The following is a 21,085-nucleotide window of genomic DNA, read 5'->3' as shown; positions in this document are numbered from 1 at the left end:
ATTTAGGAGAGGGCAGACAATCCTTGGGTGTAAGGAGATTGGTAATAGCTAGGGACAGCTGAATAAATAACATATATTTATCTGGCTCCCTGGGCCTTTACCCAAGCCTTTTTACAACTACCAGGTGTTTTATAGACACATTTTTCTGTGAAGTAGTCAAACTGTAAACAGGGAATCCTGACTGATTGTCACGTAGAGAGAGAGGCAGAGAGACAGACACCATTATCATTTTCCTAATGGAAATGTCCTTTGTCTCTGACCTTGGAAGCACAGGACCAAGGGTGTGAGGGCAGACCTCGAAGCTGTGAACTGTCACATGGCCTTTGCTCTACTTTCAGGCCATCCTGACTGTGGGCTGTGTTGGTCTGTTCCCTTATGTAGCCGTGGTGCTCTGAGAGGAATGTCTACCCCTGCGCCCCAAGCGCAGTCCTAAGTACTCTGTACAGTAGTACCCTGATTCGCAGTTTTGCTTGCCAAGGTTTCAGTTACCTTCAGTCCACTGTAGTTCAAAAATCTTAAGGGGAAAATTCCAGAAATAAGCAGTGCGTTTGCTTTAAACTGGGTGACATTCTGAGTAGTGTGATGAAATCTCGTGCTGCCCTGCTTCATCCTGAACCACCTCCCTGTCCAGTGACTCCATGCTGCACATTCAGTACAATCAGATATTTTGGGGGAGAGGTCACATTCACATAACTTTTATTACAGTATATGGTATAATTGTTCTATTTTATTATTGGTTATTGTCCATCTGTTACTGTGACTAATTTATAAATTAAACTTTATCATAGGTGTAGGAAAAAATAGTAAATATAGGATTTGGTTCTGTCTGTGATTTCAGGCATTCACTGGTTATCTTGGGATATAGCCCATGTAGATAAGGGGAGGAGGTTACTGTACACAGAATGGTGGGTGCTCAGAAAATGTTTGTTGGGTAAACTATCATGTTACTAAGCAACATTTGTGAACAGTGTAGCTTCCTCATGTTCATAAGTTTCTCTGGTCAAGGATTAAATCTTATGCACCCAAATATCTCTTAGTATACAAATGTGTGCACTCAGTGTTTGTGTCTAATTGAGTAGAAGAAGGGCCACATTCATGAATACCATGGGGAGCCTGCCCATGTCGCCAGCATTGCCTATTTAGCAAGAGAAATGTTCTCCCACTTTCCTTCAAGGTCTCAAAAAAAAAAAAAAAATCATAGTGAGCATTTGAAAAGGATGTGAGAGATTACTTAGGTCAAACTCTTTATTTTAGAAATAAAAAAATAGGAACTGGAGAGATGAGTGACTTCCTCAAGGTAGTATAGCTAATCTTTTGACAAAGCCAAGAAAAAATTTGAGTCTCCTTGAAAGTCATTTTTCTCTACCTGAAATATTTTAAAATTTTATCTATCGATACAATATCTTCATTTCACTGTTATACATATACATATACATATGCATATATATATACATATTAGAGGCCCAATGCATGATATTTGTGCACTGGGGGTAGGGGGGGGTCCCTCAGCCTGGCCTGTGCCCTCTCACAGTCTGGGAGCCCTCAGGGGATGTCCAACTGACAGTGTCCTCCACCACCATTGCGTTTGCCAGCCGTGAACCCGGCTTCTGGCTGACTGGTGCTCTTCCTGTGGGAGTACACTGACTACCAGGGTGCAGCTCCTGCATTGAGAGTCTGCCCCCTGATGGCCAGTGCACGTCATAGCGACTGATCGTTCCGCTATTTGGTTGATTTGCATATTCGCCTTTTATTATATAGGCTATCTGTCCTCAAATAGTTGTTATAATCAGTTACTCCTTAAGAACGCTCATAAAGCTTTTAACTAGACATTTCCCATATGGCACATTTCAGGAGTTAAATAAGTTCTCCCCTAGACATCAAGATTCAATATATGACAAACCAAAGAGAGGAGTCATAAAAGATAGAAAACTTCAAAGGGTTATCCAAAAAGTGGTAACATGACTCAAATCCTTTGCCTACTCTATTCAAGGCAAAAATAGGTTGGGGCTCTGAGGGGGCTCAGTAAACAGCACCGGTCTTCCCCACCCAGGTTCTGAACAAACTGAGAAACAAAGCGAGAGGTAGAAGATGAAGGCCAAATGTCCCCTTCATTACTGAGTAAGTCTGAGCTGGAAGGCAGGGCTCCGAGTGGCAGCCAAGTGGGGCTGTTCACCGAGTCCCAGTTCAGGCTGACCTGAGCGGAACAGGTACATGCCTGAGGGCAGGAAGCAGGGGGCCAGGCTGAGCTTTCCTGGTGAGTGAACAGTGATGGAAGTTGGTGCCAGGAGACCTGAATGTGACAGCTAGTGCAGGACTCTCCATAGGAGTAGGACAGCCCTCCCCATAACAACCAGGGGCTAAAGATAGGGAAGATTTGTGAAGAGGATCTACTCTGAAAGCCCCTCCCAACCCCAAAGTTGTGTTCCCATTTAAAAGGCCTCATTCAGAAAGATTTACATCCATCTCCTGAGGTTTGGAAGGTGCTAGCTGAGGATTCTGAGAACTGGTATTTGACTCCCACCTGGAGATTTTTTAAAAAGAGAGCATTCTAACAGTGGGAATAAAGGAGAGCTGGTTGGAGACTGGGTGTGCCAGGGTTGGGAGGGAGCGAGGGAGAGTTGGAGAGAGGGAGAGAAGGAAAGAAGATGAGAGAGAGAGAGAGAGAGAGAGAGAGAGAGAGAGAGAGAGAGAGAGAGAGAGAGAGAGAGAGAGAGAGGGAGGGAGAGAGAGAGAGAAAAGAAACTTAGCTCACTTATATGTGGCCACCTAGAGGAACACTTAGGTTTCTGCAGGGAGAAATTGGAGTTTTGACTCAGAGCTGAGGAGTTTCGGTGATTAAGGGAACTCAGGTGAGAGGCCTCCGACATTAAGAACAGATGTTTTTCAGTTGTGGCTTAGCCCAGAAAAAGAGAGGCCACCTAGTGGGACAACCAGCCAATTAAGAACTTTTCTCTCTCTTCTCCCTTTACTTCTTTCCCCCCTTTCTGGTTTGACTCTGGAATAAAGGATGCTTAGTGAAATGGAGGCCGGCATAGGGAGCACTAGGTAGAGGAAAGGAAAAGATGGACCGTTCCCCCTTCCCTGGTGTCTTGGCTGCAGAAGCCCCCAGATGGGTGAATGTAAGTTTCACCTTTAAATCTGACCCCATGAATAGATTATTACATAAGATTGGTTGGATATTATTACTTTAGTCTGTGTTGGAGATTTAAAGTGTCTTTAGGACCTTTTCATTTTATTCTATTTTTAAATTGATTTTAGAGAGAGTGGAAGTAAGGAAGAACGAGAGAAACATCAATGTGAGAAAGAATGTGGCCTCCCACATTCAAGCCAACCGGGAACTGGAGCCGCAGCCTGGGTGTGTGCCCTGACCACGAGTCTAACCTGCCACCCTTCAGTGTACTGGACAATGCTCAACTAATTGAGCCTGACTGGCCAGGGCTGTAGGACCTTTTTATTACTTAAGAGTATTAAAAAAAAAAAAAAAAAGTCGCCAGGATTATGGAGGTTTTCATCCAGTGGCAAGGGTAAGAACTTTCTCCTTCCCACCGAATAATTTTAAAAGGAACATCGAAAATAAGGATGCTTTCTGATTTGAATAGATTATTTTCTTCGTTACACTGAACAGCCTGTTGACTTTATTTTGTTGTTGTTTTTATTTCTGCAGCCCACTAACATGGGATTCGTGTGTGGTATCTCTACATGATTAAGCATGCTTGCTTACACCAGCATTTGGGACATTAAGAACTAAATCGCACTGATGGACTTGCTTCATTTTCCCCAGGTAGCATGTTTCCTAGCAACTTGGGGCTATTCCTCCAGCAGGTTATGAACTCAAGAAAGGAAATGATAAATGTGACCTAGTTAGTGACAGTGATCTTCCTGTGATCTCTTATCAAAGCATTCTCCTAGCAAACAGCACTGCCATTGAACCTGTTGGTGAGTAAACTAAAAAGTCCCCTGTAACTAGCCCTGCCCAAAGCCTGGCAGAGGAGGTCAATGGAGTTCTCATTAGCATCTACCAACACCCTCTGTGGTTTGATCACCCTTTGTTGTGAGACATTAACAATTCCCAAGACTGCTTTACAAAGTTTCTTTATTATATGTGAAGTGATTGAAAACTGCCAATCACAAATCTGGCAACCCCCTCTCATGAGCTTAAAGACTGTTCTGATTACGATAATTACATTTTTATGAATATCCTACCTAGAGAGTAACAATTTCACTGTGTCAGGCTACACCACACAAAGATGCATCAGTTTCATCTGCAAGGAAAAATAGAGTCTAATAGCACAGTTATATTTATATGATAGTCAAACATCAAGATGCAACATAAGTACTTCAACTGAAAGAATTCTGATCATTATTTAACCTTGAGATGATGATTAAGGGTGAAGGCTTGTCAGCTTTCATGAATTATTTTTTCATGATTTGGCTGTTTTGATTTGATTTTTAAAACTCCATAATTAACATGTAGATCCCCTTCCCCCCTATGATATGTGGGCAAGGCAAAAACAACAACAAAGATGATTAATGGTTAAAGAGGAGTATTAGGTAATTATAAGACATAATTATGTTGTAAGGACAGCAGTGCCACACCCACTGATTCTCTACTTTAATCAGCTAAATTTCTTCAACCATGATGCAAGGAATGGACACAGTATTTAGGTTTGATGCTATATAAATACATATTGGTTTAATGCAAAGAAAACTGTTCCATTACTACAGTGATCAGTGTCAGTGGCATCACCTGGAAGATGCAGATTTTCAGGCCCCACCTCAGACTTGCTAAACCAGAAGCTCTAGCTGGGGGGAAAGGGGGCGAGGGGGCAGAGGGGGTTTGTAGGACTTTTTAAAAAAAATAAATTTTTATTGATTTCAGAGAGGAAGGGGGAGAGAGAAAAACATCATTGATGAGAGAGAATCATTGATTGGCTGCCTCCTGGGGCATGTGCCCCCAACTGGAATTGAACCAGGGACCCTTCAGTCTGCAGGCTGATGCTCTATCCACTGAGCAAAACCAGCTAGAGCAGGGCTCTCTTAATAAGCTCTCCAGATGATTCTCTGAGGTGTGAGAACCACTGCTGTGGTATCTTGTAACTGTTTTCACTGGCTACAGTGAAACATGGGCAAGCATGCAGCCTGCAGTTGCAGCCACACTGTAAGCATTCCCTGTTAACTGCAGGCAGGGGTGTGTGTTCCAGGGGAGCCAAAGTGAGCAGGCTTTTTTGGTCAAGTCCTTGAGTCCAAGGGTTTCTCTTAAGTAGATTTTCTTTTTTCTTTAAATATCCTTAGCTCACAAACCATAGTTTCTTCCCATTACCAGTCATAATTATTAGTTCATCCTCTCTGGTAGATGGGATGTTTGTGATACTCTTCATGATGTCAAAGGAGTTACACCAGCCTGAGTCTTCCCTGCTCTTTATCCTGTTACAGCCATTTCCTCACAGCTATCTTGAGCTGCTTAAAAAATGTTAACATCCAACATGATGCTCTTTTATATTTCTTGATGGCAGAACTGATTTTATTTTATTATTAGTGGCCTAGTGCATGGATTCATGCATATTGAAAGGAAATTAATTAGAAGAAATATTTTAATATTGCTATTTGCCCTTTCTCTATAATAAAAGTATCAGAGATGACAGAAAATTAGTAAAATCTATGTGAAAATAATATATAAATTGATGAATAAGTAAACAATAACATGATATAACAACAAATACATGATATAAAAACAACAGAAATATGATATAAAAACAATGACTGATAAAGTGATTAAACTTATACTAATATCTCCCTGTATACCTCCACCCTTCCCTCTGAGATTCATTGGTCTGTTCCATATTTCCACACTTAAGGTTTCCACTCTTGGTTGAGCATCTGCCCCCTGGTGGTCAATGCGCATCATAGCTACCAGCCAGTCAGACACTTAGGCTTTTATATATATAGACTAGAGGCCCGATGCATGAAATTCGTGCAAGAGTAGGCCTTCCTCTCCCCAGCTGCTGGCTCTGGCTTCCCTTTGGCATCAGGGACCTGGGCTGGCTTCCCTCCGGCTGCCCGGAGGCACCCAGGACCCAGGCTTCCCATGCAGCCCTGACTTTGTCTGAAAGGACATCTAGCATATTAGGCTTTTATTATTATAGATTATTTTAATCCTCACCTGAGGATATTTTTCCCATTGATTTTAAGAGAGAGTGGAAGGGAAGGAGAGAAGGAAGGAGAGACGGAGAGATAGACTGAGAGAAACAAACAGTGTGAGAGAGCCACATCGATTAGTTGCCTCTCATATGTGCCCCAACCAGGGCTGGAGATCCAGCCTATAACCCAGATTCATATCCTTGTACACGACTCAAACTGGGTATGAGGGCTGACACTCTAGTTACTGAACAACATTGGCCAGGGTGAAACTATGAACTTTTGATAGTCCTATGTGTCACAGTTATTTATAAGGACTCACCAGAAAATGGTATGGAGAGAGAACCCACTGCAAGCACACTTAATTCAAGATAACATAGAACAAAAACTTGACAGAGAGCTGGAGCTTACTGGCCAGGACTGTGCAGTGATGTCATTACACAGTTTTTCTTTGGTTGAGAGGGTAAGGTAGCTCTTAGTATGAGAAAACTGCATCACAGAGTTTGATAATAGACTATTAGATAAATAGAGATAGAGATAATTGCTAAAGTATTTTAGAGACAAATAATATTCTATCGAGTCAGCATACATGGGGTAGTGTTAAATGGAGTCAATGAGTATGATAAAAAGTAAATGCCATTTTGTGATTTAATCTTAATATTATTTCAAATATTCTGTATGTGAATACAATCTCTTTAGAGGCCCAAATGCAAGGCAAACATTTAGAACAGTGGGTCTGGATCATGAATGTGCATCAGAATGACCTTTAAGCTTGTTAAAAATATAACTTGACTGGATTCCCAGAGATTTTTATATTGGTAGGTCCAAGGTGGAGCCCAGGACTCTGTGTTGTTGTTGTTGTTGTTTTTAAAAATATATATTTTTATGATTTTAGAGAGGAAGGGAGAGGGAGAGATAATCATTGATTGGCTGCCTCCTGCATGCCCCACTCTGGGGATCGAGTCTGCAACCGAGGCATGTGCCCTGACGGGAATCAAACCTTAACCTCCTGGTTCACAGGTCAGTACTAAACCACTGAGCCATAGCAGCCAGGCACAGGAATATGTTTTCAACAAGCACCCCAGGTGATTCTGGTGTAAGTGGTCCTTACCTTTCATTTTGAGAAACACAGCAGGTCTGAAAGAAAATGAATGAGTGTGAGATGGTAAAGCTCAGCCAATTTCAAAAGAGTTGTACCTGCTTTGAATCATTGTAATGCATTGCTTCAAGCTTTTGAATAGCACATATATTCTGCCTCATTCTAATTATTTGTGTATTTGCCTCAGTCCCTCCAAAGATGTAAGGTCTCTGAAGCATGGGATTATGTGATATACTGACCTTTGTATATTCAGCATGGCTTATCCTGGGCCTTCTCATTATTGAGAAGGTGCTCAGTAATATTATACTTGTCAAATGAATTAAGGCAATCGGGTAAAAATACATTTGAAGAGGGTGATTGAAATAGTCAGAAAGAGCTTAGTAGTTTTGGCTCCTTCCCCCCATCGGCTGTGAGTCTCGTCATCTCTCAGGGACAGAACCCAGCATTTGTAGCATCAGAGATTGGTTTGCTTCTCTTTCACAGGCTGCTATGGGGTAAAAATGAGGCAGTGCAAGTGAAAATGCTTTAAACTTGTAGAACAACTTATTTCAATTGTTTTGAATGTGTCTAACCCAATTTCTCCTGAGAATGAGTGATAGGTTGTCTGACTGAGGCAAAGTTATTTCTGGCCATTATAGAAAAGCAAATTCTATTATTTGAAATTTAAAAGAGCCACATGACTTCTCCAACTTCAAGAAGAGTAATCAATAAATTAATTTTATAATATGATGGAAGGAGTAATCCACAGCTAATGAAAGGAGATACACAGAAGAGCAAATTATTCCCATTGCAGTTTGATTCTGAGATGGAGACTTTCAGAAGTCTGCAAGTGTTTAACGAAATGATGTCAGAATTTTACTGGCTCCCTCGAGATCATTTAAAAGATAGCATGTATCTGATAAGATGAGCTGAGAAGTGCAGGTATATAACATTGCTTTAAAAACCTCAAGGTAGGAATTACTACCCCTCAAGCTATGAAGAACCAAAGAACTGAAAGACTTACAAGAGGCAATGTGTCCCTGGTGGTAAATGCAGGTGCAGGATTAGAGCCAGTCCATTGCTTAAGGGGGAAAATAAGGACAGTGCACAGGGAGTTTTCCCTGAAGCCATACTTGTTCAATGGAGCCTACTGTGTTTCATTCTAAGATCAGGTCTTTTCCTTGTTCTGCCTCATTAAAATGTCCTTGCTTTTATGAAGTGTCAGTATGTTTTTAAGCTGGATATGAAAAGTTGACAATGATATTACGACTCATCATTCAAATTTATTTACTCAACCTTGAGTTTGAATTCTGGATCTATTCAAGGAAAGTGGCTTGAGGATTTCTAATCCACTCAGGCTTTGATTTCTCCATGTGTAAAGTCACATAACAGGGGCAATGATATTTACAAAGATCTTAGTACAATTTGTTCTGCATTGTAGGCAATCAGTAATTGGTGGTGGCTAGATGAAGAATGAGACCATGACAGTGATGTCTTCTAGATAATTATATGGAGTGTTAATGGTATAAAATTGTGTTTGATGTTTTCCCATTTATTCTATAGGGGCCTCATTTGGGACCTAGCCATGCCTTTGTTCCAAGCGTTAAGACCAAGGCAATTTCCCTTTCATGCACACAGCCGACCCAAGAGCCCTGTGTCAGTTGTTAGGAACATTCCAGAATCAGCGCTAGGGTGGGGTTGTGCCTACTGGCTAAAGTTCTCATTGGATCTAGAATTTAAATATGCACATTTGGTTCTAGGACTAGTACTTCCTTGTTGTAGAATGTGTATATTTGCTTAAATCACAGTCAGTGTTTGTTGGTGATTTGAATGAATAAATGTAAAAATGAATCTCAGGGAATATAATAGCTCCATAGCATTAAGGTTTTCCCAATTATCTGCTGCTGTGTGTTTCAGGGACCTTTCGGAAATAGATAGCATTCTTATAGGTGACCTTTAACTTATTAGCTTGCTAAGAAATACAGCAAACAGAAAAAAAGTGGGAGTTCCTCATAACTAAAACACAGTTACGTGAAGTCCATGATGGATATTGCAGGTGTTCTGGCAGGCATCGTCCTAGTGAAGATTTAAGCCAAATTTCAGCTCATGGTCTAATGACATCCAGACTTGTTTCCCTAATAATTCTAAGAATTCTGTAATTACATTTTATCAGACTCCTTTGAATGCAATGAAAATTTTTACTGAATATGGCCTAGGTTCGATGGCAAAAGGATCAGGAAATGGAATAGAACGAACTTTCACTGAGTGTCTGACCTGTGCCAGATATTTTGTACATTTATTTAAGCTTTGTAAACATTTTGCAGTCAAGGGAGCTAGAGTTCAGGGGGCTTCAATAACTTTTCCATGGCCTTTCAGAGAGCCAGTGGTAGGGCCAGGATTCAGATCCAGGTTCATGTAGCCACGACTCATTCTGACTCTGTAACTTATCATTTGCCCCTTTCTTTCCAGTAAATGTGAAAGATACGTGAAACAGACTTTAGCAAGGGACAGGAAGGATTATAAAGAACTGATTGTGTTACGATGAAGGGCAATACTGCTTGTCTATTAGTATGTGATTTGGGACTTTACCCAACTGTAAGGCCACAGAGTTGGACTAGATGGCCTCTGAATGGGGTGACCACACGGCCCCATTTGCCAGGGCAGCCCTGGCTTATATCTGTGGTGCCAAGGCAATGACTATTAGCATCCTTCCCACTTTAAAGTGTTACACTGTGGGTCATAAATTCCAAGGCTGCCTTATACAAGGCTCTTTCCAGGTCTCAATTTCTTTTTCCCCCTTAAATATATTTTATTGATTTTTTTTACAGAGAGGAAGGGAGAGATATAGAGAGCCAGAAACGTTGATGAGAGAGAAACAACCAGCTGTCTCTTGCACACCCCCTACTGGGGATGTACCCGCAACCCAGGTGCATGCCCTTGACCAGAATCAAACCTGGGACCCTTCAGTCCGCAGACCGACGCTCTACCACTGAGCCAAACCGGTTTTGGCTCCAGGTCTCAATTTCTATGATTTCCATTTGGATATAATAATTCCTTTGACAACTGAAGTAACATGAATTTTTTCCCCCTAGGTCTATGAAGTAGAAGGGGCTGACAGCACCTGAGGTGACTTTCGTCTGGAGGTTGTTTGCATTTCTCATGGGAATGATTTTTCTGCTCTTACTGTTTTCCTTTAAAAGTACACTAGTAAATCCCCTTCTAGTCAATTTGGTTCCAGTTAATTTGAGATCATTATATAAATATTTGTTTTCAGTTCATACTAATAGTGGCTACCACTTATTGAGCACTTAGAGAAGTCAGGGTGAGTGCGTTATCATTTAGTACACTTATTAATGCTGTAAGACAGTTCACTTTATACATGAGGAAACTGAGGCTTAGAGAAATTAAGAGATGGAGCCAGGTCTTCCTAATTTCTTAACTATTATACTACTAGAGGCCCAGTGCACGAAATTCGTTCATGGGAGAGGGCTGGCTCCTCCGCCCAGCCTGCTCCCTCTCCACTCCGGGACCCTTTGGAAAATGTCCAACTGTCAGTTTAGGCCTGATCCCAGGGATTGGACTTAAACTGGCAGTCGGACATCCCTCTCACAATCCTGGACCACTAGCTCCTAACTGCTCACCTGCCTGCCTGGTCACTCTTTACTGCCCCCCCTTTCCCCCCACCTGTCTGGTTGCCTCACACAGCCTGCTGTTCAGTCGTTGGGTCATCCCTCACTAACCACCCTGCCGGCCTGGTCATAGGCAGCCATCTTGTGAAGGTCAATTACATATTACCTCTTTATTATTATATAGGATACTGAGATATGTACACAGGCACACATACATACACAGTGGTTAATTTAAAATCACACAAAAAAAGGCAAGGCTGGCTAATCACTAAGAAGCTGTATTTGCATGGCTGCATTTGGATAGTTTCAAAACAAATTCCCTCTGATTTCCAGGAGTAGTTTCTTTCTCTCAACCCCATAAGCATCAGATTTAGATTTTTAGAGTTTTGCCTATCCACCCAAATCTGGTTCTATCTTTTGAGGAAAGGCCTCCTAAATTCCCATTGGCCTTTCCTATATTTATCAATGTCAGTGCTAGTCTTTGTAATTTCATCTTCTATTGCTTCTACCATCCATCTTTACCACAGAGTAGAAGCATCTGCCTCAAATACAGACAACAAATTTTGGTGACAGGTTCTCAGGAAAAATAAGGTATTAAAAAGTGGATGCGATGAATATTTACTTACTTATAAATACCTTCTTCTTCTTTTTTAAAAAATGTCTTTCTTTACCAGAGTATAAAATAGAAAATAGACACTTGCTTTTTTGTTTATATTTACATAGACAATATATAAATAAAAACCACCAGTTGACACTCATATCATTCTGCTTTTATTTATTTTGTGGCTAACTTACAAAGACACAGATGTCTTAAATAGACTCTGTACCATTTAAACTATCCCCATTACTTAGATACCAAAATGTGTTTGTTTATATAGTGCAGTGGTATGAAAAATGTTTTTTTCTTTCTTTACAGTCCCTGACTATAAACAGGGGAAAATTAATTTCATACCAAAAAATTCAGGGCACTTTAACAATCATCCCATCCCATATCTGTTACTAGGATAACAAAATTGGTATTACAAGTTAAAATATAAAGGCCTAACCGTTTGTTACAAATATGCAAATAATCTGCTACTTAGACATAAAAAGTTGATTTCTTTCCAATCACAAAGTAAGGCACCATTGGATTAAACATTTTCTAGGTTTTTACTAAATAAAATGCATAGTGAAATAAATACCGAACACTGAATTTTAATACTGTCATACATTTCAATATAAAATGATATGTGAATGTTAAAATATTGTATTGCATCTTGAATACATTACCTGGAAAATTTATGGAAAAACACACACACATAAGGCTCTGATTTCAGGGAAGAAAATTATTCATTTTTGTGATTTTCCATAGTTGAAAATTTTAGCACAGAACTTATTCAAAGTTTTGGATGCAATTAGGTTGCTAACTTTCAAAGCAAGAATGTAAGTGTATTCATGAAACATTCACTTAAAAAACACATTCTAAAGCCTCTCCCTCCTGGTGCTTATAACTTTGAGTGGTAGCCCTGTTTCAGACTTCAGGATGGCACCTGCAGAGTTGAGATACACAAGGCCACCGGCCATTCTTACTTCCCTGCACAAAGCCCAGACCCCCCTTTTTTGGGTCACACTTTTCTCTGCCATATTTGCTAGCAAGACCTCTTTTCTGAAGTGGGTCATTAGGCTTTTTCATAGGAGTTTTAATCAACTATAGATTCAAGAATGATATCTGATCAAAGAATCCCAAAGAAAATGATGCTGCTATATTACTAAAATATGAGCAATACCATATTTTGAGGAAAAACTTTGCCAAGCTTGTTATACCTTTATATTTCTTGATTCTCTGAGTAAAGGACAAATGAATGGTGGTGGAGGAGGGAGGGACCCAAGTTCTCTAATGTACTACCCCCAGAACTTTGGCAAGAAAAGTTATAAAAATACAGTATATTCAAATGGGCAACATCATAATTGTTTAGACATCCTATTTAACAGAATTCTAAGTTCTTTTGCTTTTATATAAATGAAACAATTATTTCTTCTATAAATAGGAATGCTTCTTTCAAAATTTTCTTTGGATTGATTTCTTATTAGCATCTCTCAGTTGAATAATACACTGAAACCATGATACAAACTTTAAGTAGATATACATATACATTTGTGAACATGTGCTTTTGAAAAACAAATAATGGTAATTTCAAACATAATCAACTGTTATAAAACAACTAAATGGAAAATTCCCCAACTCTATAGCTAGATTAAAAATCCCAGTAAAGTCTGTAAACAAAATCATACAAAAAAAGGCAAGGCTGGCTCTTCCCTAAGGTCCCTTCGGGAGCTGTATTTGCATAGCTGCATTTGGATAGTTTCAAAGCAAATTCCCTCTGATTTCCAGTAGCAGTCTCTTTCTCTCAACCCCATAAGCATCAGATTTAGATTTTGAGAGTTTGCCCATCAACCCAAATCTGGTCCTTTCTGAGTTTCTGATTTGCTACCTTTCCCTGACTACCCCTCCCCAACCCACTACAAAGCCTACACGCCTCCCCGCCTGAGGAGCAAGCTGGGCGGCCTCCAGTGGGCAAGGCAGAAGTCCCGCTGACAGGTGATTCTGAGCCCAGAAGCCCCAACAGGCCTTCAGCTTCTTTGCAATGGCTTTATTCCACGTAACTGTGAACCCTATTAGAGTAACTTCTGACCTAGGGACTGTGAAGCAACACTTGTACACATATATTAAGGGAGGAGGGAAAATAAGGGAGCACAATCTATGGTCAAGCTGTCTGCCAGGCAAGGTGTTGGGTCCTAACTTTATTCTTAGTTGCCTCTTGAATTGCTAAACAGCATTGTGCTTTTTTCTTTTTAAACAGGAGGTATTTGTGTTAGTCTCTAGACCTGCACTGCCCGATATGACAGCCACTGCCATGTGTGGTCACTGAGTCCTTGAAACGTGACTAGTCCAGATGGCGATGTGCTTTAAGTGTAAAAAACAAAACCAGATTTTGATACATTAGTACAAAAAAAAGAAAAAAAAAGAAAAGAAAAATATCATTAATGATAGTTACTTTAATTGCAGGTCAAATGATATTTTGGATAAATATATATTAAAATTAATTTCACCTATTTCCCCCCCCCTTTTTTATTGTGGCTACTGGAAATATTTAAATTGCATATGTGGCTCACACTATATTTCTATTGGACAGTCTGTCCTAGAGCCTACCTCAGGCTGCCAAAGATTATAATCTCTAACCGCAAAAATGTCATGTGCACCTTCACTCGGCAACTTGTGTAGGTGGTCTGTGGTTCATGGAAACGGACAGGAGGCCAAGCACGCAAAAATGGCATAGAAGCAAGCAGCTCTCAGGGACTCTGTAGCAAACATGCAGGGAATGTTTGAGTTTGGTTGGTTGAAAGCTTGGACACAGTTCATCTCTGCCTACTTGCCATAAAAGCTAGTTGAACCCAAGCAGTCAGCACTGGTGGGCTGTAGCTGAAGCAAGCAATAGCTTTGAGGATATACACAGAATAAAAATCTAGGTGCATTTCTTCATTGGATTCCCACCCCGCGCACACACACATTCCCACATCACCCTCCCACATCACCCTCCCTTCTTCCCTACTCCCAATATGGAAGGGACAAGGAAGCCAAGGGGAGAAGGGTGTGCCGCTCTTGATAGCAACAACAGAAGTAGCTCTTGGGCTGGGTGGAGAAGAGCAGGCTAGGATCACCTTGGGATGGGAGGAAGGGGTGGGGCACCCCTTTCTCTTCGGTTGGATCCACCTTGATGAAAAGATAGACAAAATATAAATTTTGGTTAGAAATTCAAGGATGTGTGCAAAGGTATTCACAACCCTACCCCCTAATCAGGGATGGAAATAACTGGCACAGGTGGATGAGAAGTGATAGGGAACAGGAAGAAGCAAATAAGGATCTGAACAAACATTACTAAGGATGACCCACCACTGGCTACCCAGTACTTGCATAAAGTTAAGAAAAATTTAAAAATTGCTTTTCTTCTTATCAAAAACATAGTGTGCATTTATTATAGGTTTAGAAAAAATAGCTAAGTAAAAACAAAGCAAAAGATTCACCCATGTTTGTGCCACCCAGAGATAACATTACTTACATATTTTCTATATATAAACAGTTCCTTTTTGTCTTCCAAAAATTGGATCATAGTCATTTTGAACATCCTTCAAAGTCATTACTCCTTACACATGTAATTATTGACACATTCTGTGCATATTCGTAAGCTATCCAGATTTAGGCGATTTACAGTATTTGAAATTCATTTGTCTCACACACATTTGTCTGAGGATGTTACTGTCGTTAGGCATAGGGCCAGGTGCTCAGATGCTTAAGCATGCCTACCAGGACACATGACAATTGAGTATGCATGCTGAGGCCACTGCGCTGAGACTCGGGAGAGCTGGCACCTGCAGATTCCTCAGCAGGCATCTCAACAGTGATCCTAGTCGCCCTGTTAGGGATTTCTGCAATAGAACCAAACCTCTGAGCAAAGACAGGAGTCAGAGGAGAACACTGGCATCCCATTGTCTTGCTGGTTCCTCTTACTATCCCAACCAAGTCTTTTCCTGGGCAGGCATCTGAGGAAAGACTCATCTGGTTTTACAGCAGCCATCTGTCATGGGGCCTCGACTGTCAACTGCTTTACCACAGCAAAACAAGGGCTGGCCTTGTGCAGAGCTTGAACTAGGCGGCACTGCTCAGAGCCATCTGGGTGCCCTACCAGGCTCTGGGCTTGGAGGCCAAGGGAGCAGGAGCAGAATAAAACCATTTGATAGTACTTTATGTGCTTTTTTAGAGAGATGATCCTTTATCAGTATAAAAATATTAAAATGCACAATGCTAGAAATTTAAAATAAACCAACAAAAAGAGTTTTGGGGGAGCAGTGGAAATTAATCCACCAATTTAAGAAATATTTTTAAGTGTCTACCATGTTTCAAGCTCTGTGCCACTCCAGAAAGATGCAATAGTGAGCAGGACATAGTTCCTGTCTTCAAATTTCATAAAGTCTTAAAGACAGGATGGGGAACGGAATGTGTTCAGCTATTAAATAAAGAAATCTAGAGGGGCTGGGGAAGATGGTTCTGTAACTAACTTAAAAATATAAGTAATGTGTAAATCTTTCAACATAAAGGTAAGTTAAAACACACACACACACACACACACACAGCAGGCAAAGTAAGTGCATTGTGCCACTGAGACATTCTTTTGAGTTAATAAAGCAATTCTAATAATCATAACCTGCATGTCTTTTTCCATAATAACCCACTTTTGTCCACCTGTGTGTATTAACATGTTAAGAGTCTATGTGAACATCTCCTTAAAGTGAATTCATTTATCAGGGCCCAAGAGGGAAGAAAAGCAGGTGTACTCTTATCAGATAGAAGCCCCTCTTATGACATCAACACACACGCTGCAGACACACACTACAAACATGCATGTAAACACGCAGAGCTAAAGAGATTTGTCCCATGTGAACTAATTTTTCACCCCAAATTTCAATCAACTTTTGTATGATAATTTTTATTATAACTATACCTCTTTTTATTAGGCATCGTCTAGGAATGCAGTATTCCACATAAATGATTTCCCTCGGAAACTAAATTTCTCATTTTAAGCAGCAATATTATGTTTACTTCTATTTGTTCATGAAAATTTTCCTTAAATATTTTCTAATTCTTTAAATTCTTTAGCACAGGCACAAAGCACAATTTGACCTATCTTTGATAACCCAATAGAAATATCTAGTATTGTCCTGTGCTCTAATATATAGCACAACTCTGTGTCCCTATCTCCTCCTTTGCCACCTATCACTTCTCCCTGAAGTCAGTGATTTTGCTTCTAACCAACCTTAACTTCAGTTGATACTAATCTGCTCTAAGGCTGGGAATCAACTAAATACTAAGAGCTCTGTGCTAAGAGTCAACAGGCTCTAAGTATGTGTAAGGAGCTCAGCCAGGGAGTAAGGGCAAGGTGTGTGTGTGTGTGTAAACATTTTAGGGACATTGTGACAGTTACTTGTCATGCTCAGATGCTTTTTCTCCACACGTTTCTGCTTTGGGCGTTTGGTTCTGAAGCTAAGCCTGTCACAGGTCTGAGTCTCATCAGTGATATATGTATATTTTACGCTAATTCTTTTTCAGTTCTACACATTTATTGTAAAATTTTAGTTTTCTGTTTCCTCTTCTTATTCACATTTCCCCCCAATGGCAGAAAAGTGATTCACTTCTTATTGTAGCATTACATATATTAGCAAAAAAACCCCAAAAACAACCTAAGTATCCAATAATGGTAAACTAAATTATTATATGTGGACTGGATGGAAATTTGCATCATAAAAACCATGTGATAAAATAGGGAAGTGTCTACTAAATAATGTTATATAAACCCCAGTACCAATAATTTCACTCTCTAACTACAACCATATAAATTAATCAGAATTATTATTAGATGGATAAAAATCAGATGAGAACCTGGTAAATGAAAATATGTGGAGAGATTATGGGTACACTTAAATTTTTCATGTAATACTCTATAAAGCTATAATTATATTTTAAAAAGATCAAGGCCATTACAGTAACTTTTTGTTATAATTAAGACTTTTTACTTGTCTCAAAACTAATAGGAATAGAAGGAAGATGGTTCTATTTGTGCCATCTTAGGAAGATCAAAATGGGGCCAGTTGTCTAAACAAGCAAAATAATACAATTTGATCTACTAGCAACCCAACAGTGTTTTGGGCTTGTGATGACACATTAAAATAATTGTTTCTCTTATGCATTCTGGATTATCTTCATTTTTCCCACCATGTGCAGAAGGGGAGTTTACCAGAATTTATATGGCATCAAACCGGAAGTGACTCTCTGAAATCTCCCACTCCAGGCAAGAGGCCTGGATTTTCTATGCACCCCTCAGTTGTGTATAAACCAGAGTTTTATCAATTAGAGTAGCAATCCACCAAAAGCCCTTGCAGAAATACTCACTCCGGCTTTCACTTCTTGCCAATTTACTGGGATAACTTTTGGTTGTTGGCACATATGGCTCTGGAGGTGGCAAGTCAGAAATGGGATGGAAATTGAATCTGCTTTCCCACTCATCTAAGGGAGAGAAACAAACAGTGCCTTCAGTAACAGCCAATCTGCTCTGAAAACGTCATGTAAAGCACAGGATGAACTAGAGCTGAAGAGATTGCTTCTAGTCTTACATCTGGAAGTTTAGAGAAAAGCTGGAAGCACTAGAAATGTCACTGACATCGCACAGGAATAAAATATACGGGTCTGCCAATCAAAGCAAAGCGAGACCCAGGGATTTTAAGTAGAGTGATGCTCAGGAGCTGGGGGCCGAGGCTTGAGATATCTCTCTTAACTATTCCTCCCACCAGGGGGAGGAATGCCTAGGACCCTCTGATAACAGAGGAAAAGGGAAGCTGCTTAATACCTCAGGCTATTGGGCCTCTTTCCAACAGCAAACTGTTTAGAAAGGTAGGTAAGAAGCTAGCTACAAAAAAAATGGTTCTTTTCAGAATTCTGGTATCGCTGGAAAGTTAAAATATGACTCTAAGGAACAGTGAAAATGACCTGACTTTTTGAAAAGTAGAGGAGGGGGATCACCATTTTTTATTTGAAATCATGGTGGGCCCTAAAATGGTTAGAATAGTGATTTTCAAATGCTGTGCCACAAAAATTTTTAAAACATGCAATACCTGACTATTTAGTCAAGGACACTGACCTCTTTTCTTTTAGATTGTCAAATACAAAAATGACAACAGCAAACACAATAGTCATCCAGGGTGAATGAATTACAATTAAACCTATTTTTCTTGTCAGATTGGCAAAAAATATATGCCTCAGAATCTTAGTAATTTGTTTATATGTACCATGAGATGAAAAAGGTTAAAAATCGCTGGATTAGATAGAGCAGTGCAGTGTGGTAAACAATGAGGGTCATGGGAACAAGAAATGTCAGTGCAAACAACACACAAATATACATTTCCCATTCAGCTGCTGCTCTATATAGCTTGTACGATTTCAAGAGTCTGGGACCACACCTCACCTTCACATGAAGAGTCTTGGAAGCCGTTCCTAATTGATGTTGACGGTGGAGGTGGGGGAGGCACCCCAGCACCAGGCCTGTCCGGAGGAGGCGGGGGCCGGGGCCCACTCCGGGGATTGTCTACTCCTCCTCTGGACGGCAACTGTGGGGTGGCAGGCAGGGCCCGAGACGTGCTGCCATTTCTGTTTATTGGAGGAGGAGGTGGGAGAGGGCCTGGAGGAAAAGAAAAAACGACATTCAGGGCCATATCTTACATTCTCCATCACCAATGTGCAGTTACTGTGTGCCTGATGGACACAGGCCCTTCTACCAGAGAATATGGAGAAATGGTGGACACTTCGTAGGAGATTTAGCCAAGCAAGGAGTAGGCATATATAAACTCAGAAATGCACATAGGTATACACAGATGTGGAACGAGTGCACATTGAGAGCTAAGCGGCTGTTGTGGCTGTGAGTTAGTATTGAGATTGGAGATGATACAGTTGAGAACAGGTGGTAATCTGTTTATACAGACAACTGTACACATACTGAAAACGCATTTAATATCCTTTTAAGTAGCCATTGGATTAATTCCTACAACATGATACGTATTAAATAAATGCTGTACTAAAAGGATTTTTAAAGAAGAATAAGACAGCCATGAAGTTATTTAAGATCTTCAGATGGATTAAGTTCTTTAAATGGACAGTATCATTGCTAATTCCACAGGCACACAATCTCTTTCCAGACAGAAGTGGGCCAGGAAACCCAATGTTAGTCATCCCGAGAACAGAAGTTCCTTCTTGGTTCTTCCTCTTTCGGGGGCGATCAACACAGGGAGTGACACACAGCTCACCAACCAGCACGGCTAGAAGTGCTGAAGTAGGACCCTGACCCTGACCCTGACCTGACCCAGCTGCTTACCTACGGAGCTTGATTTCCTATGTACAAATAGTCACCTTTCCCACAACACTGTTGCCAGGAATACTTAGTCCAAAAGCAAATAAAAAGCAGTATTTAAGTATTTGAAACCATTTTTTTTTTTTTTTAATGCAGTGGTATGGTAGAATCAGAAAACCGTAAGTGCCTAGAAAAATAACTCAAAGTAAATACTTTTTGATATAAAGGAACCTATCTTGGTACAGAGGCCGTTTGGGTCATGAGTAAAATAAACAAAAAGAAGGAAATTAAGCATTTCCTGTAAACCAAAATGACCTTAGTAACCCCCTGATCTTGAGCAGTGTGCTCCACTTGTCCGATGCTGACATTTTATGTAACACACATCTTAGTGCTATAAAGACAAATATCTCTTACTAACTGCATATTCAGAATCCAATCAGAGGACCTACAAAGGAAGGACTCGTCCATCGCAGACACCCCTGCCTGAAGTCTTGGCTCAGACACTTGAAGGCAGGAGGCATGCCCTGCCCTGGTTGGTCTCTCAACTTGGGCAAGCATAATAGGAAACATTTCTATTTCCCATTGGCAGCATACCAAAAATGGTCATTTATGTTGGGAAATAACCACTACATACACTTCATCTTGTTTGATTTGTATAACAGCCCTGCAAGGTAGAGACAGCAGATGAGGTGTTGAAAGTTCAAAAGACCAAGTCAGGAGGCTAATGAGAAGAACCAGGATTTGACTACAAACCTGTCAGATTCAAAAGCCTATTCTCCTAACAATGAAGCTAAGCCATCTCTCAAAATCCAGGTGGCCCTCAATGATCTCGCATATGTTCCTTGTGGGGATGTAAATTGGTAGAAATTTTCTAGAGGCCAATTTGGCAGTACCTATGATATCCATAGTTTACTGTGCACACCCATTGACCTAGACATTCCATTTCTAGAAATTCATTCCAAGGAAATACATAGAGATGTGCACAAATATTTGGTTACAAGAATATATTCCTGCATTATCTGCAACAGCAAAAATCTGGAGATGACCTATATGACCCAGTGAGGGATTAAATAATCAAGGTATTTTGTAGGGCTTAATATTATGCAGTCATTAAAAGTCAGATTGTATCATATCAGGAAATGTTAATGAAATGTAGCTAAAAAGCAAGTTAATACTAAACAATATACATAGTATACTAATTTTATAAACATTTTTTAAAAATAATTTTTAAAAACATGATTACTTTTAGATCTGGTGGTGGTATGATTAAAGATGATTTTAATTTTCTATAATGAACAGGTCTGACTTATGTA

At 40.2% G+C, this 21,085-nt stretch overlaps 1 protein-coding gene and 1 long non-coding RNA gene across 4 annotated transcripts in view; one reads left to right on the top strand and one right to left on the bottom strand.

Annotated features, from left to right (window-relative positions):
* The first annotated feature begins 9,652 nt into the window (after positions 1-9,652).
* Positions 9,653-10,440, top strand: LOC123651668. The gene is made up of 2 exons (XR_006740544.1): positions 9,653-9,990; positions 10,229-10,440. It is a non-coding gene; the product is annotated as an uncharacterized LOC123651668 (long non-coding RNA).
* A 1,162-nt stretch (positions 10,441-11,602) lies between these two features.
* WIPF1 (WAS/WASL interacting protein family member 1) overlaps positions 11,603-21,085 on the bottom strand; it is a 104,153-nt gene continuing 94,670 nt past the window's right edge. For all 3 annotated transcript variants that reach the window (XM_036421964.2, XM_036421963.2, XM_045575668.1), the window contains 3 exons: positions 18,894-19,106; positions 17,825-17,938; positions 11,603-14,593 (listed from right to left, as the gene is read on the bottom strand). In XM_036421964.2, the coding sequence (XP_036277857.1) occupies positions 14,538-14,593; positions 17,825-17,938; positions 18,894-19,106 (383 nt within the window). In that variant the 3' untranslated portion in view covers positions 11,603-14,537. The remainder of the gene's footprint in view (positions 14,594-17,824; positions 17,939-18,893; positions 19,107-21,085) is intronic.

This window comes from Pipistrellus kuhlii, unplaced genomic scaffold (assembly GCF_014108245.1).
Source record: "Pipistrellus kuhlii isolate mPipKuh1 unplaced genomic scaffold, mPipKuh1.p scaffold_m20_p_7, whole genome shotgun sequence".
Classification (NCBI taxonomy): Eukaryota; Metazoa; Chordata; class Mammalia; order Chiroptera; family Vespertilionidae; genus Pipistrellus; species Pipistrellus kuhlii.
This window is presented reverse-complemented; position numbering and strand designations above follow the sequence as displayed.